General features: G+C 42.6%; 1 protein-coding gene across 7 annotated transcripts in view; it reads right to left on the minus strand.

Moving 5' to 3' along the window:
* The window catches only part of DUSP22 (dual specificity phosphatase 22), a 44,427-nt gene that overhangs the window by 20,434 nt on the left and 3,327 nt on the right, over nucleotides 1-20,666 (minus strand). For 2 of the 7 annotated variants that reach the window (XM_056332457.1, XM_056332454.1), the window contains exons 2-4: nucleotides 17,671-17,704; nucleotides 9,822-9,904; nucleotides 7,553-7,615 (exon numbers count right to left, since the gene is read on the minus strand). In XM_056332457.1, coding sequence (XP_056188432.1) covers nucleotides 7,553-7,615; nucleotides 9,822-9,904; nucleotides 17,671-17,704 — 180 coding nt within the window. Of the gene's footprint in view, nucleotides 1-7,552; nucleotides 7,616-9,821; nucleotides 9,905-17,670; nucleotides 17,705-20,095; nucleotides 20,138-20,666 lie in introns of those variants that run through there. The other 5 variants (XM_056332460.1, XM_056332458.1, XM_056332455.1 and 2 more) reach the window with 4 other exon arrangements.

A 20,666-nucleotide genomic window follows, 5' to 3' on the forward strand; every position in this document is an offset into this window, starting at 1 on the left:
TATCATTAAGGCTGGAATGTGCCAATCACAAACAAAGCGTCCCATCATTAAAGCCCTCCTACCCCATCTCTCCTCTCTGTCACCCTTTCTAAAATTATAAGAGAGAAATGTTGCAAAATTCAGGATTTCACTTTACTTGCATCAAACAGCTGCACATACTATTTCTCATTCTACCCCTGAATTCCAGTTCTAACCTGGCTCATCTGAAGGAACACAGAGTGGGAGAAAACACAAAGAGTTCATAGCAAATTTTGGTTTATCTCCTTTAGGACACACAAAGAGGATTTATTGGACTACATACTTCAGCCACAAGGAAGGAACTTCTTAGTCTGCCTTGACTAGATGATGTATTCAAGCCCCCAGGCACGCAGGGCATATCTAACATCTCAGCACTTGGTCTGTGAACCCTCATGGGGACCTCTGGAGTACTACAAAAAACCAATATATCCCACCCACCTCTTTCTTTCAGAGAATGCTGGAATATGATCACTACACCTCTGGAATATGCTGAAATTACAAGCATGGATTAACACACTCCCCACATCATCCATAATGACTGGACTTGATATTCTTCAAGTTCTTTTCCAACATAAATGATTCTATGATTTCATCTCCTCTGCACGCAGCAGGTCAGAGCATTTGCTCTGTTCTGGTCAACGCTATCCCAGCAATGAGAAACACCAGGCTTTTACTGGTCTAAACATCTCTTGTGCAAACAGCTCGCTATTGAAAGCTTCAAACCATCCTCATCCTCTCCTCTCTGCCATCTGCCACTACAGGAACGTGCCTCCCCTGACACAACTAGCATGTGCTGAGCAATTCAAACAGTGAACTAATTTAGTGCCAAGGGTACCTCGTGATGAAGGCCCAGCCTGACACACTTTAAAAGCTACTCTGTGGACATCTCTTGGAGGCTTCTTAGTGGGCTACTGTTGTCATTTTTGAAAATTAGTCATAGCTCCCAACTTCACAAGCAAAGCCAATGTCAGGCAGGGCATTACTTCAAAGTACAGAGAATCATCTGCTGCCACCGCACCTGAAAGAAAAATGGTAGCTATTTTGCTCAGCATGATCTTCTGAAACATCTAATGAGAGGAAACCCTTACCATGAAAAGGCAGTGAAACATCACCGAAGAAAGTTAAGCTTTTTATTAGAAGAAGTGCTTGTCCACTTCCTCTTGATGGTAGCATAAAGGCTGGAAATCAGCAGCTTCCAACACTGGCCATGTAAGAGCTTAGTGCTATAGACAGAAATGCAACAGTCTGACTTGACTAAATTATTAATGTGCAGAGCTGATATTTATACAACAACAACGACCTTCTGATATGATATTAGCAACTCTGATTTTAAAGGCTATCTCGCCATCTCCCTCTTCAATAGCTCCCATAAGTCATTAGGCTGGATACCAAAGACAGCAGAGCAGAGCCTGTGCAGAGAACATGATGCCCAGGCATGCCTGGCAGGGACTTCTCTCATCATGTCATCAAGATGCAATATTCCTATATGAATAGCCTCCTACAGCACAAGACTTCTGCACGCTATCCAACGTCATGACACTGTTTTAATAGACTGGCAGTTCCCACTTGCTGAACAGCATCTGTCCAGAATTAGCATATGCTTAAAAAAAAAAAAAAAGAGCTGAGAATGGTTTCCCAATATTTCCCTATTTAGTTATTTCATGTTAGGCAACGATATGCTTTTAGAGTCCAGACAAATGCTTTCTTTGGGTTACAGAACTAAAGAAAGCAGCACTAAGGCAGCTTTCAGCACATCCAGAGTTATCAGCTGGGGTAGCTGGGGGCACAACACAGGAATTTTTTCCATTGTTCTAGCGCAGCATAATCCCTGCTATACACACACAAAATTAAGTCAGTCCAGAATCTGCAACCATAAGAGAAAGAAGTTTCCACAAACTGGTGATGGAAAGAAAAAATTAGAAAACTAAAGGAGATGAGGCTATCCCACTTCAAAGCTTCAGTAAAAGCTCCCCCATAGTAAACCTCGTCACATTAAGTGCAAACAGCAGATACGATAGGTTTCTATAGCAAAAACAAAAATAGCTGCAAAAATACTATCCACAAACTATGTTAAGCAGATTACTTGCATTGTGCCAGAGCTGCCAGTTCAGTTCCTCTGTAATAGCTTAGTTTGCTTTCCTTTTCTAAAAAACTGTACATGTATAGTCTACAGATCATCTGTAAATATGCAAGGGTATCATGTCCTCTAAAACTGCATTAAGATTACAACATCCAGCCAGGCTTAAAAAATATGAAATGAGATTTCAGATCTTAATACAAGCTGACACAAATGCATTATCTATGCTAGGTCTGCAGGCTATGACCCTTTGATCTTAGAAACATTTCTCAGTTTTTCATAGATGTTCCATCATTAAGTCTTCACTTTCCTCCAAAGATCTGGATTTACCAACCAGTCATACACTTTTCTTTTTAATTCATAAACTTGATCCAACACTTCCTCTTGCGATTTCCCCAGCTGCAACTTTCTCATCCTTAACACCTCATAAAACAGGGAAATCACAGCATTCAGCAGAGATAAAACTGGTGCAGAGAAGTTATACAGCTTCTCTGTAGCACCCTTATTTTTCCTACAACTTCTATTCCTCACACTTACTGGTTCTGTTCCAGTTACAGCATATTTTTGTTGCCTGTATTCTATTAATGCATTTGACTGTTTTCGGGGAGTATAAAGTTTGTTTTAAAAGATCAGCACAGATTTTTTTCTTAACTGCACTCCTCCCTTTCAGTTCAGGTTCTTAGATACAGAGTATTTGAAACCCTATTTCTATTCTGATTAAGATTTTTATTATTTGCAAGGAAGAAAAAAAAATCTGAACTTATTCATAAGATGACCTGGCCTGTGAAGTTTCTTATTTCCAAAGACATAGTTCATTTAAGTCCTGCTGGCTGTACAAGCTAACAGACTGGACAAGAAAGATGCTTAGTTCAGCCAGCAGTTAACTCTTCTCTACTTTCACCACCCCTCCACCCACCTACTATATCAACACTTACTCAGGTAGTCATCAATTCAGGAAAAACAGGAGGAAAATCACTGCTCTGGAGGTAGTATGTACCGGATTAAGATGATATTGTTAATGGCATCAGAATAATAATAAAAAGAAAATAGTAATTTACTGTTGTCTGCAGGTGCTCTGGTTAACTATGCAGAATGAGGGGGGGAAACCATAATCTATACAGGCAGTATTTTGAGAACGTTAGAGGAAAAGAAGAGCAAATGTTTCATAGGCATCACAGTATTCTCTCAGCAACCAGAAGACATTATTGCAACATTCAAAAAAACTCCATACAGTGCTGTAAGATCACTCTCTTTCTTTGAAGAAGAAATCCCACAACTGGTAAGACTTGAAACAGAACCATCTGGTACGTGAGCATCACAGGGACACAGATTGGCTGTTCACATGGAGCTGCCTAAAAAACTTATGACAGCTTTGGTACCGAGCAGAGATGACCATGCCCCCAAGCCAAAAAAATGTGCATGTTTTGTTGGAATTTCATTTACTTACGTTTCACCCAAGTGACTTTAATTGAAACTATCACATCTACTGATAGTCTCTTTCCTCCTCTGAAAAAAAACAGCACACTGAAAATAAAAACAAACATTCTGTAGCAACAGAAAACAAAGACAACTAACTGATGGGCAAATAAAAGCAGCACACACACAAAAGCCTACCCTTAATGCAATTTGTCCTAAACAGGGCGAACAATGAAAAGCTTTTGTGGTAGACAGCAGTACAGGAACACACAGGTAAACTCCTGTTGATTTAAGATCTATGTTACTGTGATCATTATGATGGCTCCAGGATGAGCACAACATACAAGGCTTCCTGCGATGCAGCAGGGGTCAGTCTGACAATGATAATGTTGTAAATAAATTAACACCAAAGGTCTCCACAACCACAGACAACTGGTGAGAAGATTTATACATTCACTAGATCAAACCTCTGGTGACAGTCAAAAGCAACAGCAAAATTACTAGTAACTGACAAGTGTGGTGGACAGCGTGAAAGGAACGGGTAGTTTCAGTCTATTTCCTGACCGAGGGACAGGTGTCTATAACACACACAACAGCCACTGCAACTGGGACCCCAAAGCAGCTTGGGCAGAACAAGGACTGGGAAATACTTTGGCTGCAAAGCTCAAAGACCTTTGTAACCCACCCTGATCCGACTCAACTTCCACACAAAAACAGAGCAAGCAAGAAAATGCACCATTGCCTCTGGCAATACATTTCAGCCGTTACTTACCCTCACAGTTTGTCTTTCTTTCTTCCAGTCCAAATCCGTGTGACATCATTTGCCAGACACACACAATTACGCTGTTTTCCGAGGTAGGTTCTCCATACGGGGACCCACAGAACACCTCTCCACCCCTGCCCCCCTCTGCAGATAACACCTCTCTGGGACAGGGCCCCAGCGACTGTCTGACCAGAAGAACTTCCAGCAGCCCTTGCTCCCCCAGGCCCAGTGCTGTTCTCCTTCCTGAATTACACACAAGCTGCAAGTTCAGCTGTTTGGATGCAACTGTCCACCGCAGCACACACTTTCCAGAATGGGATGCAACTATTTTCAAGCAGCTGCACAATCCACACCAACATCCTATTTGGTTCAGGTCCACATTCATCTCCATGTAACGCTCCCCAGAACAGGGTCAAACACCTGGAAAATCCTCAACTTTAATGGACCTTCAACCAGATTCTTCTGGCAAGAATAGCTAGATTTGCCTTTACTTACTTTGCTTAAGATTAACTGGCACAAAATTTGTTAGACTCCAGATCTAATGCGGTAGAGGAACACCTAGCTGGAGTCCTTTGCAGCAAGGGGGGGAAGAACTGGGTTCTGAATGACGGCACCAGCTTGGTAAGAATACATGGGTGTCACAACAGTCAGACCTTTGGCCTTCTGGTCTCCAACCCCAACAACTGCCTGTCCCAGCTTTAAAAAGAGTTCTACCAAGAGATCACAGAATCAACTAGATCAGGCTGCTCAGAGCCCTGTCCAACCTGGCCTGGAATGTTTCCAGGGATGGGGCATCTACCACCTCTCTGGGCAACCTGTTCCAGTGTTTCACCACCCTCATTGTAAAGAAGTTTCTTCCTTACATCTAGTCTAAATCTACCCTCTTTTAGTTTCAAACCATCACCCCTTGTCCTGTCGCAACATGCCCTACTAAACAGTCTGTCCCCACCTTTCCTACAAGCCCCCTTTACTTGCTGCAATAAAGCCTCCCCAGAGTCTTCTCTTCTCCAGGCTGAACAACCCCAACTCTCTCAGCCTTTCCTCATAGGAGAGGTGCTCCAGCCCGCTGATCATTTTTATGCGTCTTCTCTGGACCTGCTCCAACAGGTCCATGTCACTCCTGTGCTGAGCACACCAGAGCTGGACACAGCACTCCAGGTGAGGTCTCACTAGAGTGGAGCAGAGGGGCAGAATCACCTCCCCTGACCTGCTGGTTGTGCTTCTTTTGATGCAGCCCAGGATATGGTTGGGTTTCTGGGCTGCAAGTGCACACTGCCAGCGCACATCCAGCTTTCCATACACCAGTACCCCCAAGTCCTCAGGGCTGCTCTCGATCCGTTCATTGCCAGCCTGTATTGATACCAGGGTTGCCCCAACCCAGGTGCAGGACCTTGCACTTGGCTTTGTTGAACCACATGAGGTTCACATGGGCCCACTTCTCAAGTTTGTCCAGGTCCCTCTGAGTGGCGTCCCATCCCTCAGGTGTGTTAACTGCACCACGCTGCTTGATGTCACCTGCGAACTTGCTGAGGGTGCATTTGATCCCACTAAGTCATTGGTGAAAATACTAAACACTACCGGTCCCCATACAGATCACTGATCTCCATTTGCACACTGAGGCATCGACCACTACCCCCTGGATGCGACCATCCAACCAATTCCTCATCTACCAAACAGTCCAGCCATCAAACCCGTATCTCTCCAATTTAGAGAGAAAGAGGTTGTGGAGGACCATGTCAAAGGCCTTACGGAAGTACAGACAGATGACAACCTGTTGGATAGATCAAACAGGTTACTGCCAGATTATTATTTAAAGCACACTGAGAGATGTTTCCTGTTCACCTTTCAGTGTGTCTCATGTTCTGAACAGAGATTTTAAAACCTGAACTAGCTGAGAAAGATTAGAAAGCAGGTGGTAAGAAACCTAATTATTCTCCTCTGTATATGGCTTTTGTGTGGATTTATAGAACATCTGTGCATGTTCCATGGGCAGCTATCCAAAGTGCTCTGGAGGAGCCAACTTGATTCACCAAGGCTTTTGCCTCTGCAGGAACACAAATGATGATGTTGGACATTGCTGTTACTCAGGGGGTGACTTCTGTGCATCTGAAATAACAAACCTTGTTCCATACAGCATGCAGTCCTTTCTCTTGGACACACCACCAGTCACCTACAGCTTTCTGTGATGGACCTATAAACCTGCATCTATAAACTACAAAATGCTTACCTAAGCGGTTAATATCCTGTATAACAATTGTGCACTTTATTGGAACAATAACCTTAGGATGCTCTCTAAATATAAACTAATTTCAGTATTGGTTTTATTAGAAGACAAATTGCCTTGAAATGGTTTATACAAAAAGAACTAAGGGGCAATACTGCAAGACAGTTCAGGTCAGATTTTGACAAATTCCTTCCAGTCTAAATCACTTGAAGCCTTACAAAACAACTCTGAGTCTTGTACTTAAAACAGACTGCCAAAGTCTAAAGGTATAAAAAGTCTTAGAATCCAATTGATTTTTAAACCTACTTTTTCTCATTATTCCAGCTTGAAATTTCACAATAACTTCCTAAGGCCAAACTTTGATTATGAGCCACCCATAAATCAGACATTCATGAGGGTTTGCAAATGATCATTGAGCTAATGTCTGAAACCAAATTCCAGTAAGAAAACTTTTTAAAGTTATTTCTCAACAGGCCTACACTATGTAATCTAAACCAATATAATTACTTTCTTGTCAAATTCTTCAGTCATTTTCTAATAGCTCACCAACTTATGAGGAACTAAAGCAATGTATATCCAAATAACGTAGTATATAAAGCACAGAGGAAAGTACACTTTTTAAAAAGGTACTGCGAGTATTTTAATCAAGTAAAAATAGTCTGAAACATCACAGAAAGGGGCAACATCCTAAGTTACTACAGTGCAAAATAATTTTACAATCTGTAGCAAGCTGGTGTTCACCACATACACTGACATTTGCTTTTATTTCTTGAGTATTGCATTCTTGGGTACGGACAACAAAGCCAGATTGGTCATTTTCATTCTCTACCCCCCCATCATCAGCTTCAAGTGCTGTATCAGAAGTATTATTGCATTAAAATAGTCATTACTGAAACTTAAAAATCTGACAAGCAAGATGTGGGTAATTTGTGACCTCTTTGAGAGCTAAGGTATGCATCCATACTTGTTTGTTCCACAGCCAAAAAAGGCCAAATTCTCTTAGGTAACATGTTAGTACAACACTACCGACTTTTCAATGTCTAAAAACACTTACCTTCCATAGCTTGCACAGAAAGCTTTGTTTAATGAAGTATTTGTAGCATTTCCTATAGGTTGACTAGGAAATATTTGAGATAAAATATTATTAGCAAGAGACAAATGCAACTACCACAGTCCAAGAAAAGGCAGCTTTTTACAGATGATCAGCATTCACATAAATACACACACACACAAAACAAGGAATCTCAGGGGAAGAAAACAATTCTCGTATCACTGCAATTCCATGTTTAAAGGTCCAACTAAAATCAGATGAATTTCTGAACACACATGTAAGCCCTCACTTCCCACAAGTGAAATCGGGAGGGGGAAGGGGAAGAGGGAGACACATAGGGAAAGCGTTCCCATTTGACTTCAGTGGACTGGAGAACAAGCCCCAAGCACAACGTGGATACAAAAGCTGTGAACAAACCTGGCAAAGACGCAAATAAGAAAAGTAGTAACATAACCTAACACCTGTTTCCTAGGCCCTTGCTCCTAAACAGAAGCATTTAGTTGCAAACAAACATGACAGTAGGACCATGAATGATAAAGTAATTAATAATCAGCTCAGCACCCAAACAAATGCCACTTGCATCATTCCACTACTTTAAGAACTGGGGAGAAGTTTTAACAGTTGTTTTCCAGACCACCAGCACATCAAGGAGTATACTGCATGCTGAGAAAATAGAAGGCACAGTTGGAGAAACATCTTTTAGAAGCAGGGGTGAATAAAGCAAGTCCATTCTCCACGAGCCACTACTTGTTCCCATGCCACTGTAACTTCTGAGACACTACTGTGAACCAGATTTGGAACAGATCCAGGTAGCTATACTACTTCGTGTCTTTTGTGGGGGTAGCTAGAGGAAGAAATAGTGACTCAGTTATATTTAACCCACAAAAGCTCCCAAATTATTTACCATGCAGCCTCACAAACAGATGCACCACCACAAGCGAGGAGGTGGCATGTGGGCAGCCAAAACTACCACCACCACAAAAAACACTGACCTGAGGCTGCGGCTGATCTGTGCCATAATTAGTCTTCCTATTTTTCTGTTCATGATAATAAAAAAAGCAAGATTCTATTCATTTTAGAGAACAGCATCTTAGAAGAAACATTACATCTTCCTTACCCAGCACAACTGTTTATCTCTTCAACTGAGAGATATATTCAGTATATTTCAGAATTAACATGCATCAGGTAAAGCAGAAGTCAAACAGACAGCATAACAAAGTCAACAGCTAAAGCTCTGCTTCAGCACACTTCTAAGTTCAAGATCAATCCTGAATTCACCAGTAACTTGATTTGGTTTTAATCATTACACCTTTTGTTCAAGCTTACCTATTGACTTGCCTGGGAGAGGTGGAAGTTCCTCAGTTTAAGGACTGAATTCACTAGAGATTTTTTATATCAAGAGAATGAAAAGCAGAGATTCCCAGCAACATCTGAAGGGTAACACTAGCAACTTCCTTACCCTCTATTTCACTGTATTTTATGAAAAGTGGAACGCAGGAAAGGAACAAACAAATTCAAGGGGACAACAGTTCCCAACATAAATCAAAGAGCAGGATTTTAAGGTGTAGCACAGCCCAGCCAATCTCCCCTCCTCCGAGGTTATCTGGCATAAAGAAGAAAGCACAACAGTCCATCACAAGGAGACCTGCAGCCTGGTCCCAGCTCTTTCGCTGTTCAAGATGACACTGCAAGTCGAGTCATTTCAGCTCTCCAGATCAGCTTCCCTTCAGTAAAATGGGGAATAATACCTCATGTTAAAGTGTTGGAGACCTACAGATGCTCTGCTATGTCAGGTGTGTTACATAAGAGCGCACTGGTTCCTCCCACGCCCCAAGCCTAAATACGGCTATTTTACACAAAAAAGCACTGCAAACCTCTTACACAACCACCTGCTATTAAGATTCAAGAAAGGGGCCCAGGGACAAAGGAGGGTTAGTAGCAGGGAAGGAAGAGAAGGAATGTTGTTTATGTGATGCTTGAACACCACACAGAAGGGAACTTACCTTTACTATTAAATTAATACACAGTCCCATTACTGTGTTATATTGATCGACACTGTAATTGTCTTTTCCTTTGTCAGTTAGATTTCTTGTTATAACAGCAGCAACAACAAAATCTGTGACTGGACCCCAAAACTACAGCTATCAAACAATTCCCCAAGAAAAATCAGTCTCAAAACACCAATTGTACAAAATGAGAAATTAATCCCAAGGTGACTATAACAGTCAACTAAAAAGTAAGGATTTACTTTAGAGTCCCCCACATCTCTTACCTCGAGCATAGGGCGGGCACTATCATGGATTGAAAGAATGTGCGTAATGTTATTCTTACTCAATTGCTCTACATCTCGGGCATCTGCAATAAAGGGAAAAAAGGAAGACAATTTTTTTTAATCTCTTGGAATAGCCCACTCCCCTTTCCATTGTGCATGTTGAAAAAAAAAAATCACTTATGAAGCTTCAAAAAAAAAAAAAGTACCAATAAAGTAAAGCAAAACCCCAAATGCAGCTGTTCTAGAACACCATCATCTGAGTGGGTAACGGGAAGACACATTTTAACTCCAAAACAAATTATATACTATATAAAGAACAAGCTTAAGTGACTCAGGAATGTGTTCTTAAGTCAGAAGTTTCATGTATTTTGCATCAGAGATGTAAGTCAGCGTATGCCCATGTGCAGGTGATGGCCATCTGAACAAGAGTCAGAGCTGTACAAGAAATAGCTTACCTCCTCTCTACCCATAAATCCCCCTTCAGGAAATGTTATTTTCACTTGGGAGATAGCCCTTCTGATGTTCAGGTCCAAGAAGAGAAGCCACCCATATCACTTGAATTAAGGTATTAACAGGCAAGCAAAAACAGTAACTAGATTCTTACTTTCTGTGAACTAGTAGGAAAAAATGTGCATTTGCATTTGGCCAATACACACCATAATTTTAAGTCTGAAAAGAGACTGAGAAGATAAAGATGCCAAACTTAATGAAAAAGCAAAATGCTACAGCAAGGAAGTGCAATTGTGAAAAGGTGGTTCCTAGACCTGCAACCAAGGGGTTTCAAACATTCGAAACTGGAAAGCAAACCGGGGCAGCTGAAAATTTGATGCTAGACATTGCAAAAGCATAGGTTTGTTTCTATAAGAAAGAAGGCAAAATACATTATCTGTCATCAATGAGCAACTTTCCCCATACTAAACCGTTAGCATGCCAGAAAAATTACCTCAAAGAACGACTAATACAGGTAAAAGTTAGTTTGTGTCCATTTACTTTTGACCTTTTCGCTTGAGAATGGCACAGCACACCACAGCAATTACTGCAGTGGTTTTGTGATGCGAACACCTGCCTTCCAAATCTACCCATACAATCTGTTCACATTAGCCTGGTTGCACACAAAAAAGGAGTACTGACCACAAAGGTTTCAAACCGGCTCTCTCTAGGTACAAAAATAACAATAGCATCACCTGTACATTCTTTATGTACGTGCAAGAGTTTAATTAGCATCTCTTGCTTCATATTATTCCACTGTACTATAAAGTTTCAACGCCTTTTCTCATCAAAAAGAGGAATTAGACAGTTAATTATACTGCCCCATAGACAAGATCCACATGAGCACAATAACAGGCAATAAAATTTGAACCTAATCCAATTATGAAAGCTTCTCTACAGGTAATAAAATGGAGAGAATAGTCGAAACTGCACTGATTTTACTTACTACTGATCAAGCCTGCACGATCAACACAGATGCCTAATCCTTCAGGAGAGAAACAACACAAATTCTGTCTGAAACAGAATTAAGGTCTAGCTTCACAGAACCATTAAAATTTCCTAAAAATCTCAGAGTGAGCATTTCAAAGAATAAACTCTAATGTTTGCCAGCAGAGGTCTTCTAATCCACCTGATCTTCAGATTTTTTTTAACAGTTTATTAGACAGTCTTGATTTCATAGAGAACACCTAAGCAGGCAAGGGTTTGGAAGCCCAGAAGCCAGCCTAAGTGTCCCTAAAAATCACTGTTTTCTGTTCTCCTAAGGTTAAGGACAAATTTCACAGCCTGCTGCCTGGAACTCAAGGTGTTAATGCTTACCCAGTCTCTAATGACCCACAAGGCAAACAGCTTTAAAAGAAGGTATGATCCAAATTAAATGTTGATTGCTTTGAACCAGTCTGTAAGGCCTAATGGAGACAGTAAAACACAAAAGGACTGGAAGATTTCAGTTCTTCAGTTAACCAAGGACTTAGGCTAAAGGAATTTCAACACATTGAAACTACTCAGTAAGACAGTAAGATTTCAGATATTCCTAGGAACAAGCTGGAAGCTGCTATCCCAGACCTACATCCCAGGGTGACCGGCAGGTCCTCAATATATTTAAGAAACAATCATCCAGATCACAAATGTAAAGGAGAAAAAGCTTCCCAGCCAATGACTATTACCTGGATCTAAATTTTAAACAGTTTACAAAGGGGAAATTCCCCTGGCTTCCCTGGCACCTGCCATTAGTCTCTACAGATACCACAGACAAAGCTGAACAGCAGCACAAATTAGGTATCCTGTCACTCAGTCTCATACCATAAATTGCAAAAAAAAAATAAAAAAATCAGGGGTTATGTAAAGGACCACCTAAGGCCAGAAGCATGACCATTACCACAGCAATTCTAGCTACTTTATTGTAGTGCAGTGCTGTACAGCCACATGCAGGCTCACATTTTGAAGTCACTGTGTGAATCACCCCATTTCCAAATTTTAAAGTGAAAGAAACCTGTCAAAGCCCATCTTGTGCATCCCTAAAGAGTCCCTCAAATGTGGTGCTATTCTTCACAGTAGCTCACCTAACATTGTTTCATATAGTGAAACTCAGCTGATGCAGCAGGAAACCCTCCTCACACAAAAGGACAAAATTCACACTGGGGAAGTCTTCCTCTCTCCCTCCCACACTCATATTTCGTTTCTTTTCCCTCAATTTCATTCTACAACCTCTACCCTGACCTCTACTCATATGCAGAGAGCTGCAAACACATAATTGCAAAGAGCTGTAGCAAAGTCATCAAAATGGGACTGCAAGGTGAGGAATAATAAAGGTTTCTCTCTTTGCGGAGTTAGAGAAGAAGAAACAGATGTGGAGTCTTTTCTGTCTCTACTGCTAAGAGCAAAATACAAAAGCATCCTGCCATGAAAAAGGGGAAAAAGCCTTACAGTGATATGGGCCTGATCTGCAACATTTAACTGCAACTCACTCATGAATTTAGAACATTAAATGTCTCCACAAAATAAATGAGATTATTTTATTTTCATTTTGTCACCTTTCCTCCCATTAGCAAGCTATCCCAAACTAAAGATATCCCCCCTTCTTCCTCCTTCAAAGCCCACATTCCTGACTTTGGTGTTAGTCTGAAAAGACAGACATGCTCATGTAACCCAGTAAGCATTAAGCTTTCAGTATAAAATTTTATGTTATGTACACAAAAACAAGGTAAGTGCTTAGAGAAGGCAAGTCAGCCCAGCGTGTACAACAGTATTAATCTGCAGATGCATGGAAACTACAGTTTCATCATCATCAGATTTATTTATTTTTTAAGTAAAGCAACCATTTCTCTGCACTAGTTTCTGTTTTGGAGAGAACTGGAGATAGACACCTAAAGGAGAACCTCCACTCCAGTGGTTCAGAGCACTAAGAGCTATTACTGAGAACAGTTTCACATCAGGAGAGTTTTGTTCCAGAGTCCGGTGATCCCCGCTTAGACACACGCACGCACAGAAACTAAGCACACAAACAAAAACTCCACATCTCCTGCCCCCACTTCACCACTATATTCCAATACATATTTTGTCCCAGCCTCTCAGGACCTTTCCAGGGAGCAAGAAAGGTGGGGAAAAGGGTCCAGGACTCTGTTTAATGAGAGTATTTATAAAACGTCTTTCTTCAAAAGATGAACCTGAAAGAGAATGGTATCTTCACCCTCTCCTGTTCCCAGTACCTGAAATACAGCCCTAGAAAAGGGAACTTTCCCCAAAAAAACTAAGCAGCTGATAACAGGAATTAATTTGATCTAGAAGCACACCAGAACCACTTGGTGGGCACTGTCTTTTTATACACTTAGTAAAGGGAAGGGCAGAAACTTTCCCAAGACTCTCCAGCTCATCCACAGCAACACTGGACTCTTGCGGGGGAATTAAACCTCATATTGTGGCTTTCCCCTTCAAATCAAAAAGCCCCCAAATATTCCATTGGAAAAATTTGAGTCTTCCAAATATGATTACAAGCAAGGAAGGACACAAGCCCTTTCATATTCAAGGTAGAAATACTCTGCAGTCTCTAGTGTTTGCTACTGCTACACCTATCTGCTTGGGACCGAACAAGCGCCCATATAGAACCTCCTATCAGGAGAAATAGCAGGTTTTCTATCTGTGCAGAGAAACAGGCTAAAAAATCCTGTCGTTATTAGTCTCTTAAGAAACAAAGCACCTGTTTTCATTGTGAGCAGAGGTGCCTTTCAAGGGACATCATGTTTCCAGTACAGAAGACATGTGGGCATGCAATCCCACAATAAATTATTTGTCTTTTGAGAGGATTGAATTTCATCTGTGAGGTACAACTGGAACAAACTACAATCTCCCCCAAACTAGAAGCGGGAAGAAGAGTTAAATTCCTCTCTCCCTCCCCCCTCATTTTTCTCTCTTAGCTCCCCCTCTACCCATTTGCAAAGAACTAACTCCTCCTAAACTTTCACTGAAGAAGCCCGAAAGCTCTGTTTCCTTCTGGGCTTTCAGACCAAACTCAGTCTTGGTATTTTGTATGGACATCTGTGGTTCTTCTTGAATATTTCTGCCCTCTAGCTGTGCAATATCAAACACACTCTCAGGAACACATCACAATTTCAATGTGCTATTGATGAGCAGAATGGTGCTTATAGATCTCATAATAAGCACCGAAACACAGGCTGAGGTCTATGCTATTTCAGAAAGTTTTCCAGAGACATACTCAAGTCCTGCAGACTTAGAGGGATTTCAGCATGTACTTCAGTGCTTTCCATAATCAGGACTACGCACAAGTTCCTACCCTACAGACCCTAAGGCGGTTACAAAAGCCTCCCTCGTTCTATGTGCCTAAAGGTTTGTGCAGCAGCAGACAAACCGCAAGTAGGAAGCTCAATTCCCATTTCTGCTGCAGATTTATTTCACAAGTTTTTCTTGGGCCTTGGTTTATCTCCCAGTCAAACGCAGAACAGTTTGCACTTTCTCTGTCCTGGATTGCTTTTAAGTTGATTAGGCCTAAAAAAGACAGGAAGAAACCCTATACATAAATAGAAATATCGCTGAATATTGAATAATAATTTCCCTATCAGAAAAATCGCTGAATGCCTTCTCCAGACCACCTCCTTTCAGGATTAGTGTTTAACATCTTTAACATACTGCTTTTTCACTCAGCACAAAGGCACCCATCTCCAGCAGCTGTGCCCCCTCCCAGCCCACCAGTGTCCCCACAGGTCTGCCATGCAGCAGAGCACCCGGAGTGTGTGCAGAATGGTCCTTGACCTAGCTATGGAAATCCTGCCCAGGCTCCCTGAAGTCACTGGAGAACAGAGGGAGGCTATCCTCCGGAGGGCAGATCAGAGCGATTCAGAGACTCCCCTGGCTCACCTGGAAAAGCTCCCTCCTCCACTCCTTGCATGAGACCCGGAGGGTGCCACAGAGCCTCAGCCCTGTCTCCGGGCAAGACGCACAATGCCAGGGATTCAGGGTTACTCTCCTAACTGACAAGATGCAGCTGTATTCAGTCCAAGCTATCAGTCTCAAGCTGAAGAAACAGGAGACTGCTCAAAAGTGCATTACAGGAAATAATTTTGTAAACCCATTTTAAAAGTATCGAGACATTTCAGCTGCCCAAGTCAGGATACTCTAACCAATCCCAACTGCACACACTGCTAAGTATTTCTCAGTCAACGATCCCCTTTACAGAAGCCTCAAAATTCATTAGTTGCTTTCTGAAAAAGGGCCACAAATCAGAACATGCCCCAAGAACATGGTAATCGAACTCCTCCAGAAAAACACACGGGTGATTAACCAACAGCCTGTTCCTAAATGGGATGACTTCATTGCACAGAGAGCTTGTTGCAATTGCTCTTAAGCAGCAAGGCAGTAGGGAGTTTGAGGGGCAGGGCATGCAGAAAGAGAATTTAAGTTTCCTTTAGTTTTAGTGAAGTACTGTAACACTGATATTCTCTCTTCCTCTCCAGGTACATTAGCTAATTTGAGATTATGACAGACACTCACGATAGTAGAACATAATGATTAAGTGCAACTTAAGCAAAGGTCACAACAATAAACAAACACTTTGTGTTTTTCATCAATTAAAAAAAAGACTCCCTAACACAAACACTGAAATTAAAGCCAGCCCATCCTTATTCTCTTTCACAGAGGTAGCTGAAGCATTTCAGCCTTTGCTTTTTCCATCTAGCCTTCAGAAACACTGCCCAGTCACACCACCTTCACGTGCATGCCTCTATGCTGTAAGTGTCCTGCCAAGCCATTTAAGGACCATCTGCAAGGAGCACAGCTGAGTGGCCGGAGCAGCAAGAGCAAGAGGGTCGCAGGCCCAGGCAGGCATCAGCAGGGATGCTGACTCACTCCACAACCTTGGCCAACTCCCCTCAGCTGGTCAAACTGTTTATCAGCTGAAAACAGAAGTGCACCAAGAAATAGCTTTGGCTGAGTTTCGCTCTCCTGAGTGGGCTGTCACGGGCTTACCAGCAGGACGGCCACAATGAGAGGGCCAGATTGAGAGCCACGTTCCCTGGGCCCACCCTGCCAGGCAGCTTGAAACCTAAAGGACTCCACTCTCAATCATCTTCCCATTCCACTCGTCTCCTAAATTACTTGACAGGAAAAAAGAAAAAGCATCAAAAAGAGGAAGCAACATGGCTGTGACCAAGTCAGTTTTGTCACTGGTCCATACAGTGCTTGCTTTCTTTATTCTCTTTTCATTACCTACTTCCACCAGTACAAATGCATCTCATTTTCCTTACCATGGCACAATTAACTCCCTTACACACTAGCCGATGTACTATGTTTGCATCCCAGTGTGGCAAAAGGCAGCTTTTAACATCACACCTATCTCCAAGCTGCCTCTCAAGGCGACTGGCTCCACCTCCCAAGGGGCAGCAAGCACTGGGCAAACAACATGTGTCAGCAGGTCCAGAGGCAGGTAAATCAGCCAAAATCCACTGAATTCACAGGGGTTTTTTTTGGGGGGGAGGGAGGGGAAGGAAAGGAAGGGTGGACGTGAGGCAGAGAGGAGGTGCAGCACAATCTAAACCCAATGCAGACATCGTCCAGCCTTAACAGACCAGAAAGGACAGGATATCACAGCAGCCCCTATGAGTCCTGCTTTGCTGTTGTACCCAAGCATAGGAAATACAGGCTCTAGACGTATCAAAATGACTGTACTGGTACAACTGGTTTACTTCCAAGTAGGGACAGTCAGCTGGAACTGCTACTAACAGAACGCTTTTGAGAACAGGTTATTTATTTGAATGTCTACATACAAGTTTCCTGTGTTTTCTAAATATGGTTCTCTCTTTCTGTACACAAGTAGTAAACCTCATGCAAAAAGGAAAAATGGTCCAGAGAACCTTACATCCACGACATGGACAGTGCGAGTATCAGTGGTCAGACAGCAACCTGCAGACCTATCAGTCTCGCAAGCAGTGATAACAGAAGTCTTTAGCAGTTGTTATAAATAACCAAAATAATGTAAGCAACAAGCAGGAGGCATACTAAGCCTTTACTTATAAGGAGGGCTTGAAATAAGCCTTACAAAGAATCTGTCTGGCACGCGGGCTCGCCTGCCAAGCACAGGAATCGTTTAAGGCAGGCCAATGTTTAGGAATTCCAGCTGAAGCATGCTCCGAGGAGATGGCATTCATTTTTCTTTTCTTAAAGTACTTGCAGCACAGCACATGGACGAGAGTACAAACAAGTTCTTCTTCAAGTGCTACCAGGTGAATCCAGAAATGAAGCAAGATGGGGTTAAAGAAACTGCAGAGATGTCAGAGAATTCCGTAGGCCTGTGAAACACCACCGTAAGACCCCTGCTAAGTAATCCTAGAGATAATGATAAAACTAATCTTACCTTTAAAGTTGCCAATGAACAAGCCAGGCAGAATCTGTGAGAAAGAAATATAGTATCATATATAGATATCTTGTGGTAAGACAATTTGACAAAGTTCAATTTGCATACAGGATGGAACATACTACTTTAGCAGACTAATGTCAAATGCAATCTAAAAAGCGCTGACAACACTTTGTGTGCCTCTTTGCAACCTTCCCAACTACACAGCTCTAGGCACACCGTGCTTTGAGAGCATCCACTGACAGCCGGGGGCTGTGAATCATGCAGACTCACATAACGGAGGCTCTCCAAGGCCAGCAAAAGTGGTTTACAAACACAAAGTGGGCCTCACAACACATGCCTCCCCCTGCCCCCCCCACAGCAGGTTAAGAGTTACCCTCCTTTAACTAATGATGAAACTTCATACAGGAAAGGTGATTTGCCTAAAGTTGCTAAGCAAGCTGGACAAAGCATTACAAAATTACATCCTTCAGGTCTTTTGAAGTGCAAAACCATGCAAGTCAGGGCTGCAGCACAGTGGGGCTCCTCCACAGAGGAAATCGCTGCATGTAACAGGTCGTGTATTCACGTAGAAAGAGAACTGATGAAAGTTCACGAGTTGCATGTTTCTCTCCCAGATCTACCCACCCACCCCAACACTCCCAGAAGCCTGCACAGGTCTCAGTTACAGGACTTTCTTTAACTGGGGAGTTTCAAGGTCAGCCTGAGGACACATGCATGCATGGACACAGGGGCAGGTGACACCACAGTGCTACCCCTCCCACCCTCTCATAACCCTCCCAACTTGGGAACAGCAGTAAGGACAGGAAAAAAACCCAGGCACACTGAACACACGTTTTCTGGCCAAGAATTTTGTTCTCTGCCACCTGAAGTCTCTGACCCACACCCACATCCTTTGAAGAGACCAGAACGGTGGTGGTGAAACCCTACAATCCATTTTTTCTTCAGTGCATGCAGAGCATACCACCAACACAGATATGTCAGCGCTGACTTCCTAAAGCCTTAGCAACACCCAAGTGTCACCACAACAGCAGCAACAGTCTCTGGGGCACAGCTATTTAAAGGGAAAGCTCCACCCATTTTGCTCAGCCCGGCACCTGCGAAGTTCCGAAAGTCATGAAGGACTTTTCATCGGGGATTATCGCCCCAGCACATTTCACTGCAGCCTTCCTGCTGAAAGGCGACCCAGCTTACCACCGAAAGGTTAGCAGGCCGACAGAAGGGCCTGAAAAATAGCTTCTGACCTGCCTTCACTCCAGGGCTTTCATCCGATAAAAGCATCACATTCACTGTCATTTACCTACCCGCGCAGAAAACAGAAAGGCTGCAGCACTTCTCACACTGCCTGCAGCTTTGGTTTGTGCAAACATTCCTCCCTCTCAACTTAGCTGGGTGATTTCTCTCTCCCTGCCGAGTCATACCAGCTCTAACCACAGGGCTCAATTCTGCCACCGATATTGAAAGATCACTTCTCTGGGAGCCTTGCTGTACCCTCAACTGCTTACCAACCATGGGCTGCTTGACAACACCAGCTAGACAAGAAGATGGTTCTTTAGTCTGGTACCAACGGGCACCTCTAAGTTTTGCACAGATCAGCTCAGACAGCTTGCTCTCCTTTCCTTCCCTCTTCATACATACAAATTCGACATTCCTATGAAGACAGCAAAAATCAGCAGGATAGTTTCCAATGCCAGGGTATCAAGTCAAGAAAAGAACCCTGACAACGGAATCTTGCACTCCCTTTCCGCATGTGCAAGATTCATGGTTTCATGGACTGATTCTTTATTTTAAGCACACTTGATGACTCTCCTAGAAGTGCAGCTCAAAGGCCACCATCCCAGGCTAGGAATCAGAAGCTTGTAGCTGCTGCTCCAGAAAGTGGAGTAACCAACAGCCATTGCTAAGGGCCAAATTCTGCAAACAAAAAGCATGCTCGGAAGCTAAAGAGAATCAAGTTATTAACTAATTTCACCAACCAGATCACCCCAACTTAAGCTTAAAAAAAATTAAAAAATGAAAAAAGCCTTCCTGGTATTTTTAAATAGCTGTCTGGTATTTCCTATCTGCCACACAAATCTCAAACCACACTACCACTGCTGCAGACTATAGCATTTTAGACTCCAGGACATTATTTCTGCATTAAATACGTGCTCCCAAGAGAGGATAAAAATATTAAATTCCAGTCACAGTCATTAAGGTTAGACATTATAAATTAAAGATACCAAGAAACATGGGGGGTTGCAAAAATGAAGCTTCTTAGATGGCTGTCAGCAAAGGCGGAAAAATCCAGAAGTTTGCATTTGTGCATCATGAAGCAACACTGTTTGCTAGGTAGGAAATTAGGACACTGCAACCAAGGACAGATGTTACCCCTGTTGTCCTAGTCATTCTAGAAGCAAGAAACATTACTATGGGTGAAAGCTACCTGGAAAGAAGTGAATCTTCGTGCCATGCTGACTAATACTTCGGCACTACACTATGGCTGGGAACTTTCAGCTGTGTCATCTCACACTGCCTTCAGTAACTGCAACTCTGGGCCGCACAAAATGAAGACCGATGGCTGCAAGGGGCGTGTGAGAGAGAAGGGGTGGGAGTCAGAAGAGAAGAAAAATAAGGTGCTTGTTTTTGTGAACTTTTCAACCACTGCTTTATGAATAAAAACAGTAGCCTCTTTATATCATCCGAAACATTGAGAAAATGACCACAGACTAAAACACAGATATAGAAGAATGCACAACCAAGAGATAAGGGCATCAACACCTGTCTTGGTTCATACCTCGCATGAGAGCGGTTCACATTCTCCACCTTGCGCAATGGTGGAGCCCTGCAATGGACAACAGTAGCTCCAGATGCTAATGCTTCTCATCAGACCTCTCTGAGAATACACCTCTCTGGAAAATGGATTTGAGAGCTACTTTGCTGCTCTTTCCTACATGTGCACATGCTTACGATAAAGGTAACTCCTTGCCCAATGCCGTTTCTAGTTGTGCTAACAC

This window comes from Falco biarmicus, chromosome 3 (genome assembly GCF_023638135.1).
Source record: "Falco biarmicus isolate bFalBia1 chromosome 3, bFalBia1.pri, whole genome shotgun sequence".
Classification (NCBI taxonomy): Eukaryota; Metazoa; Chordata; class Aves; order Falconiformes; family Falconidae; genus Falco; species Falco biarmicus.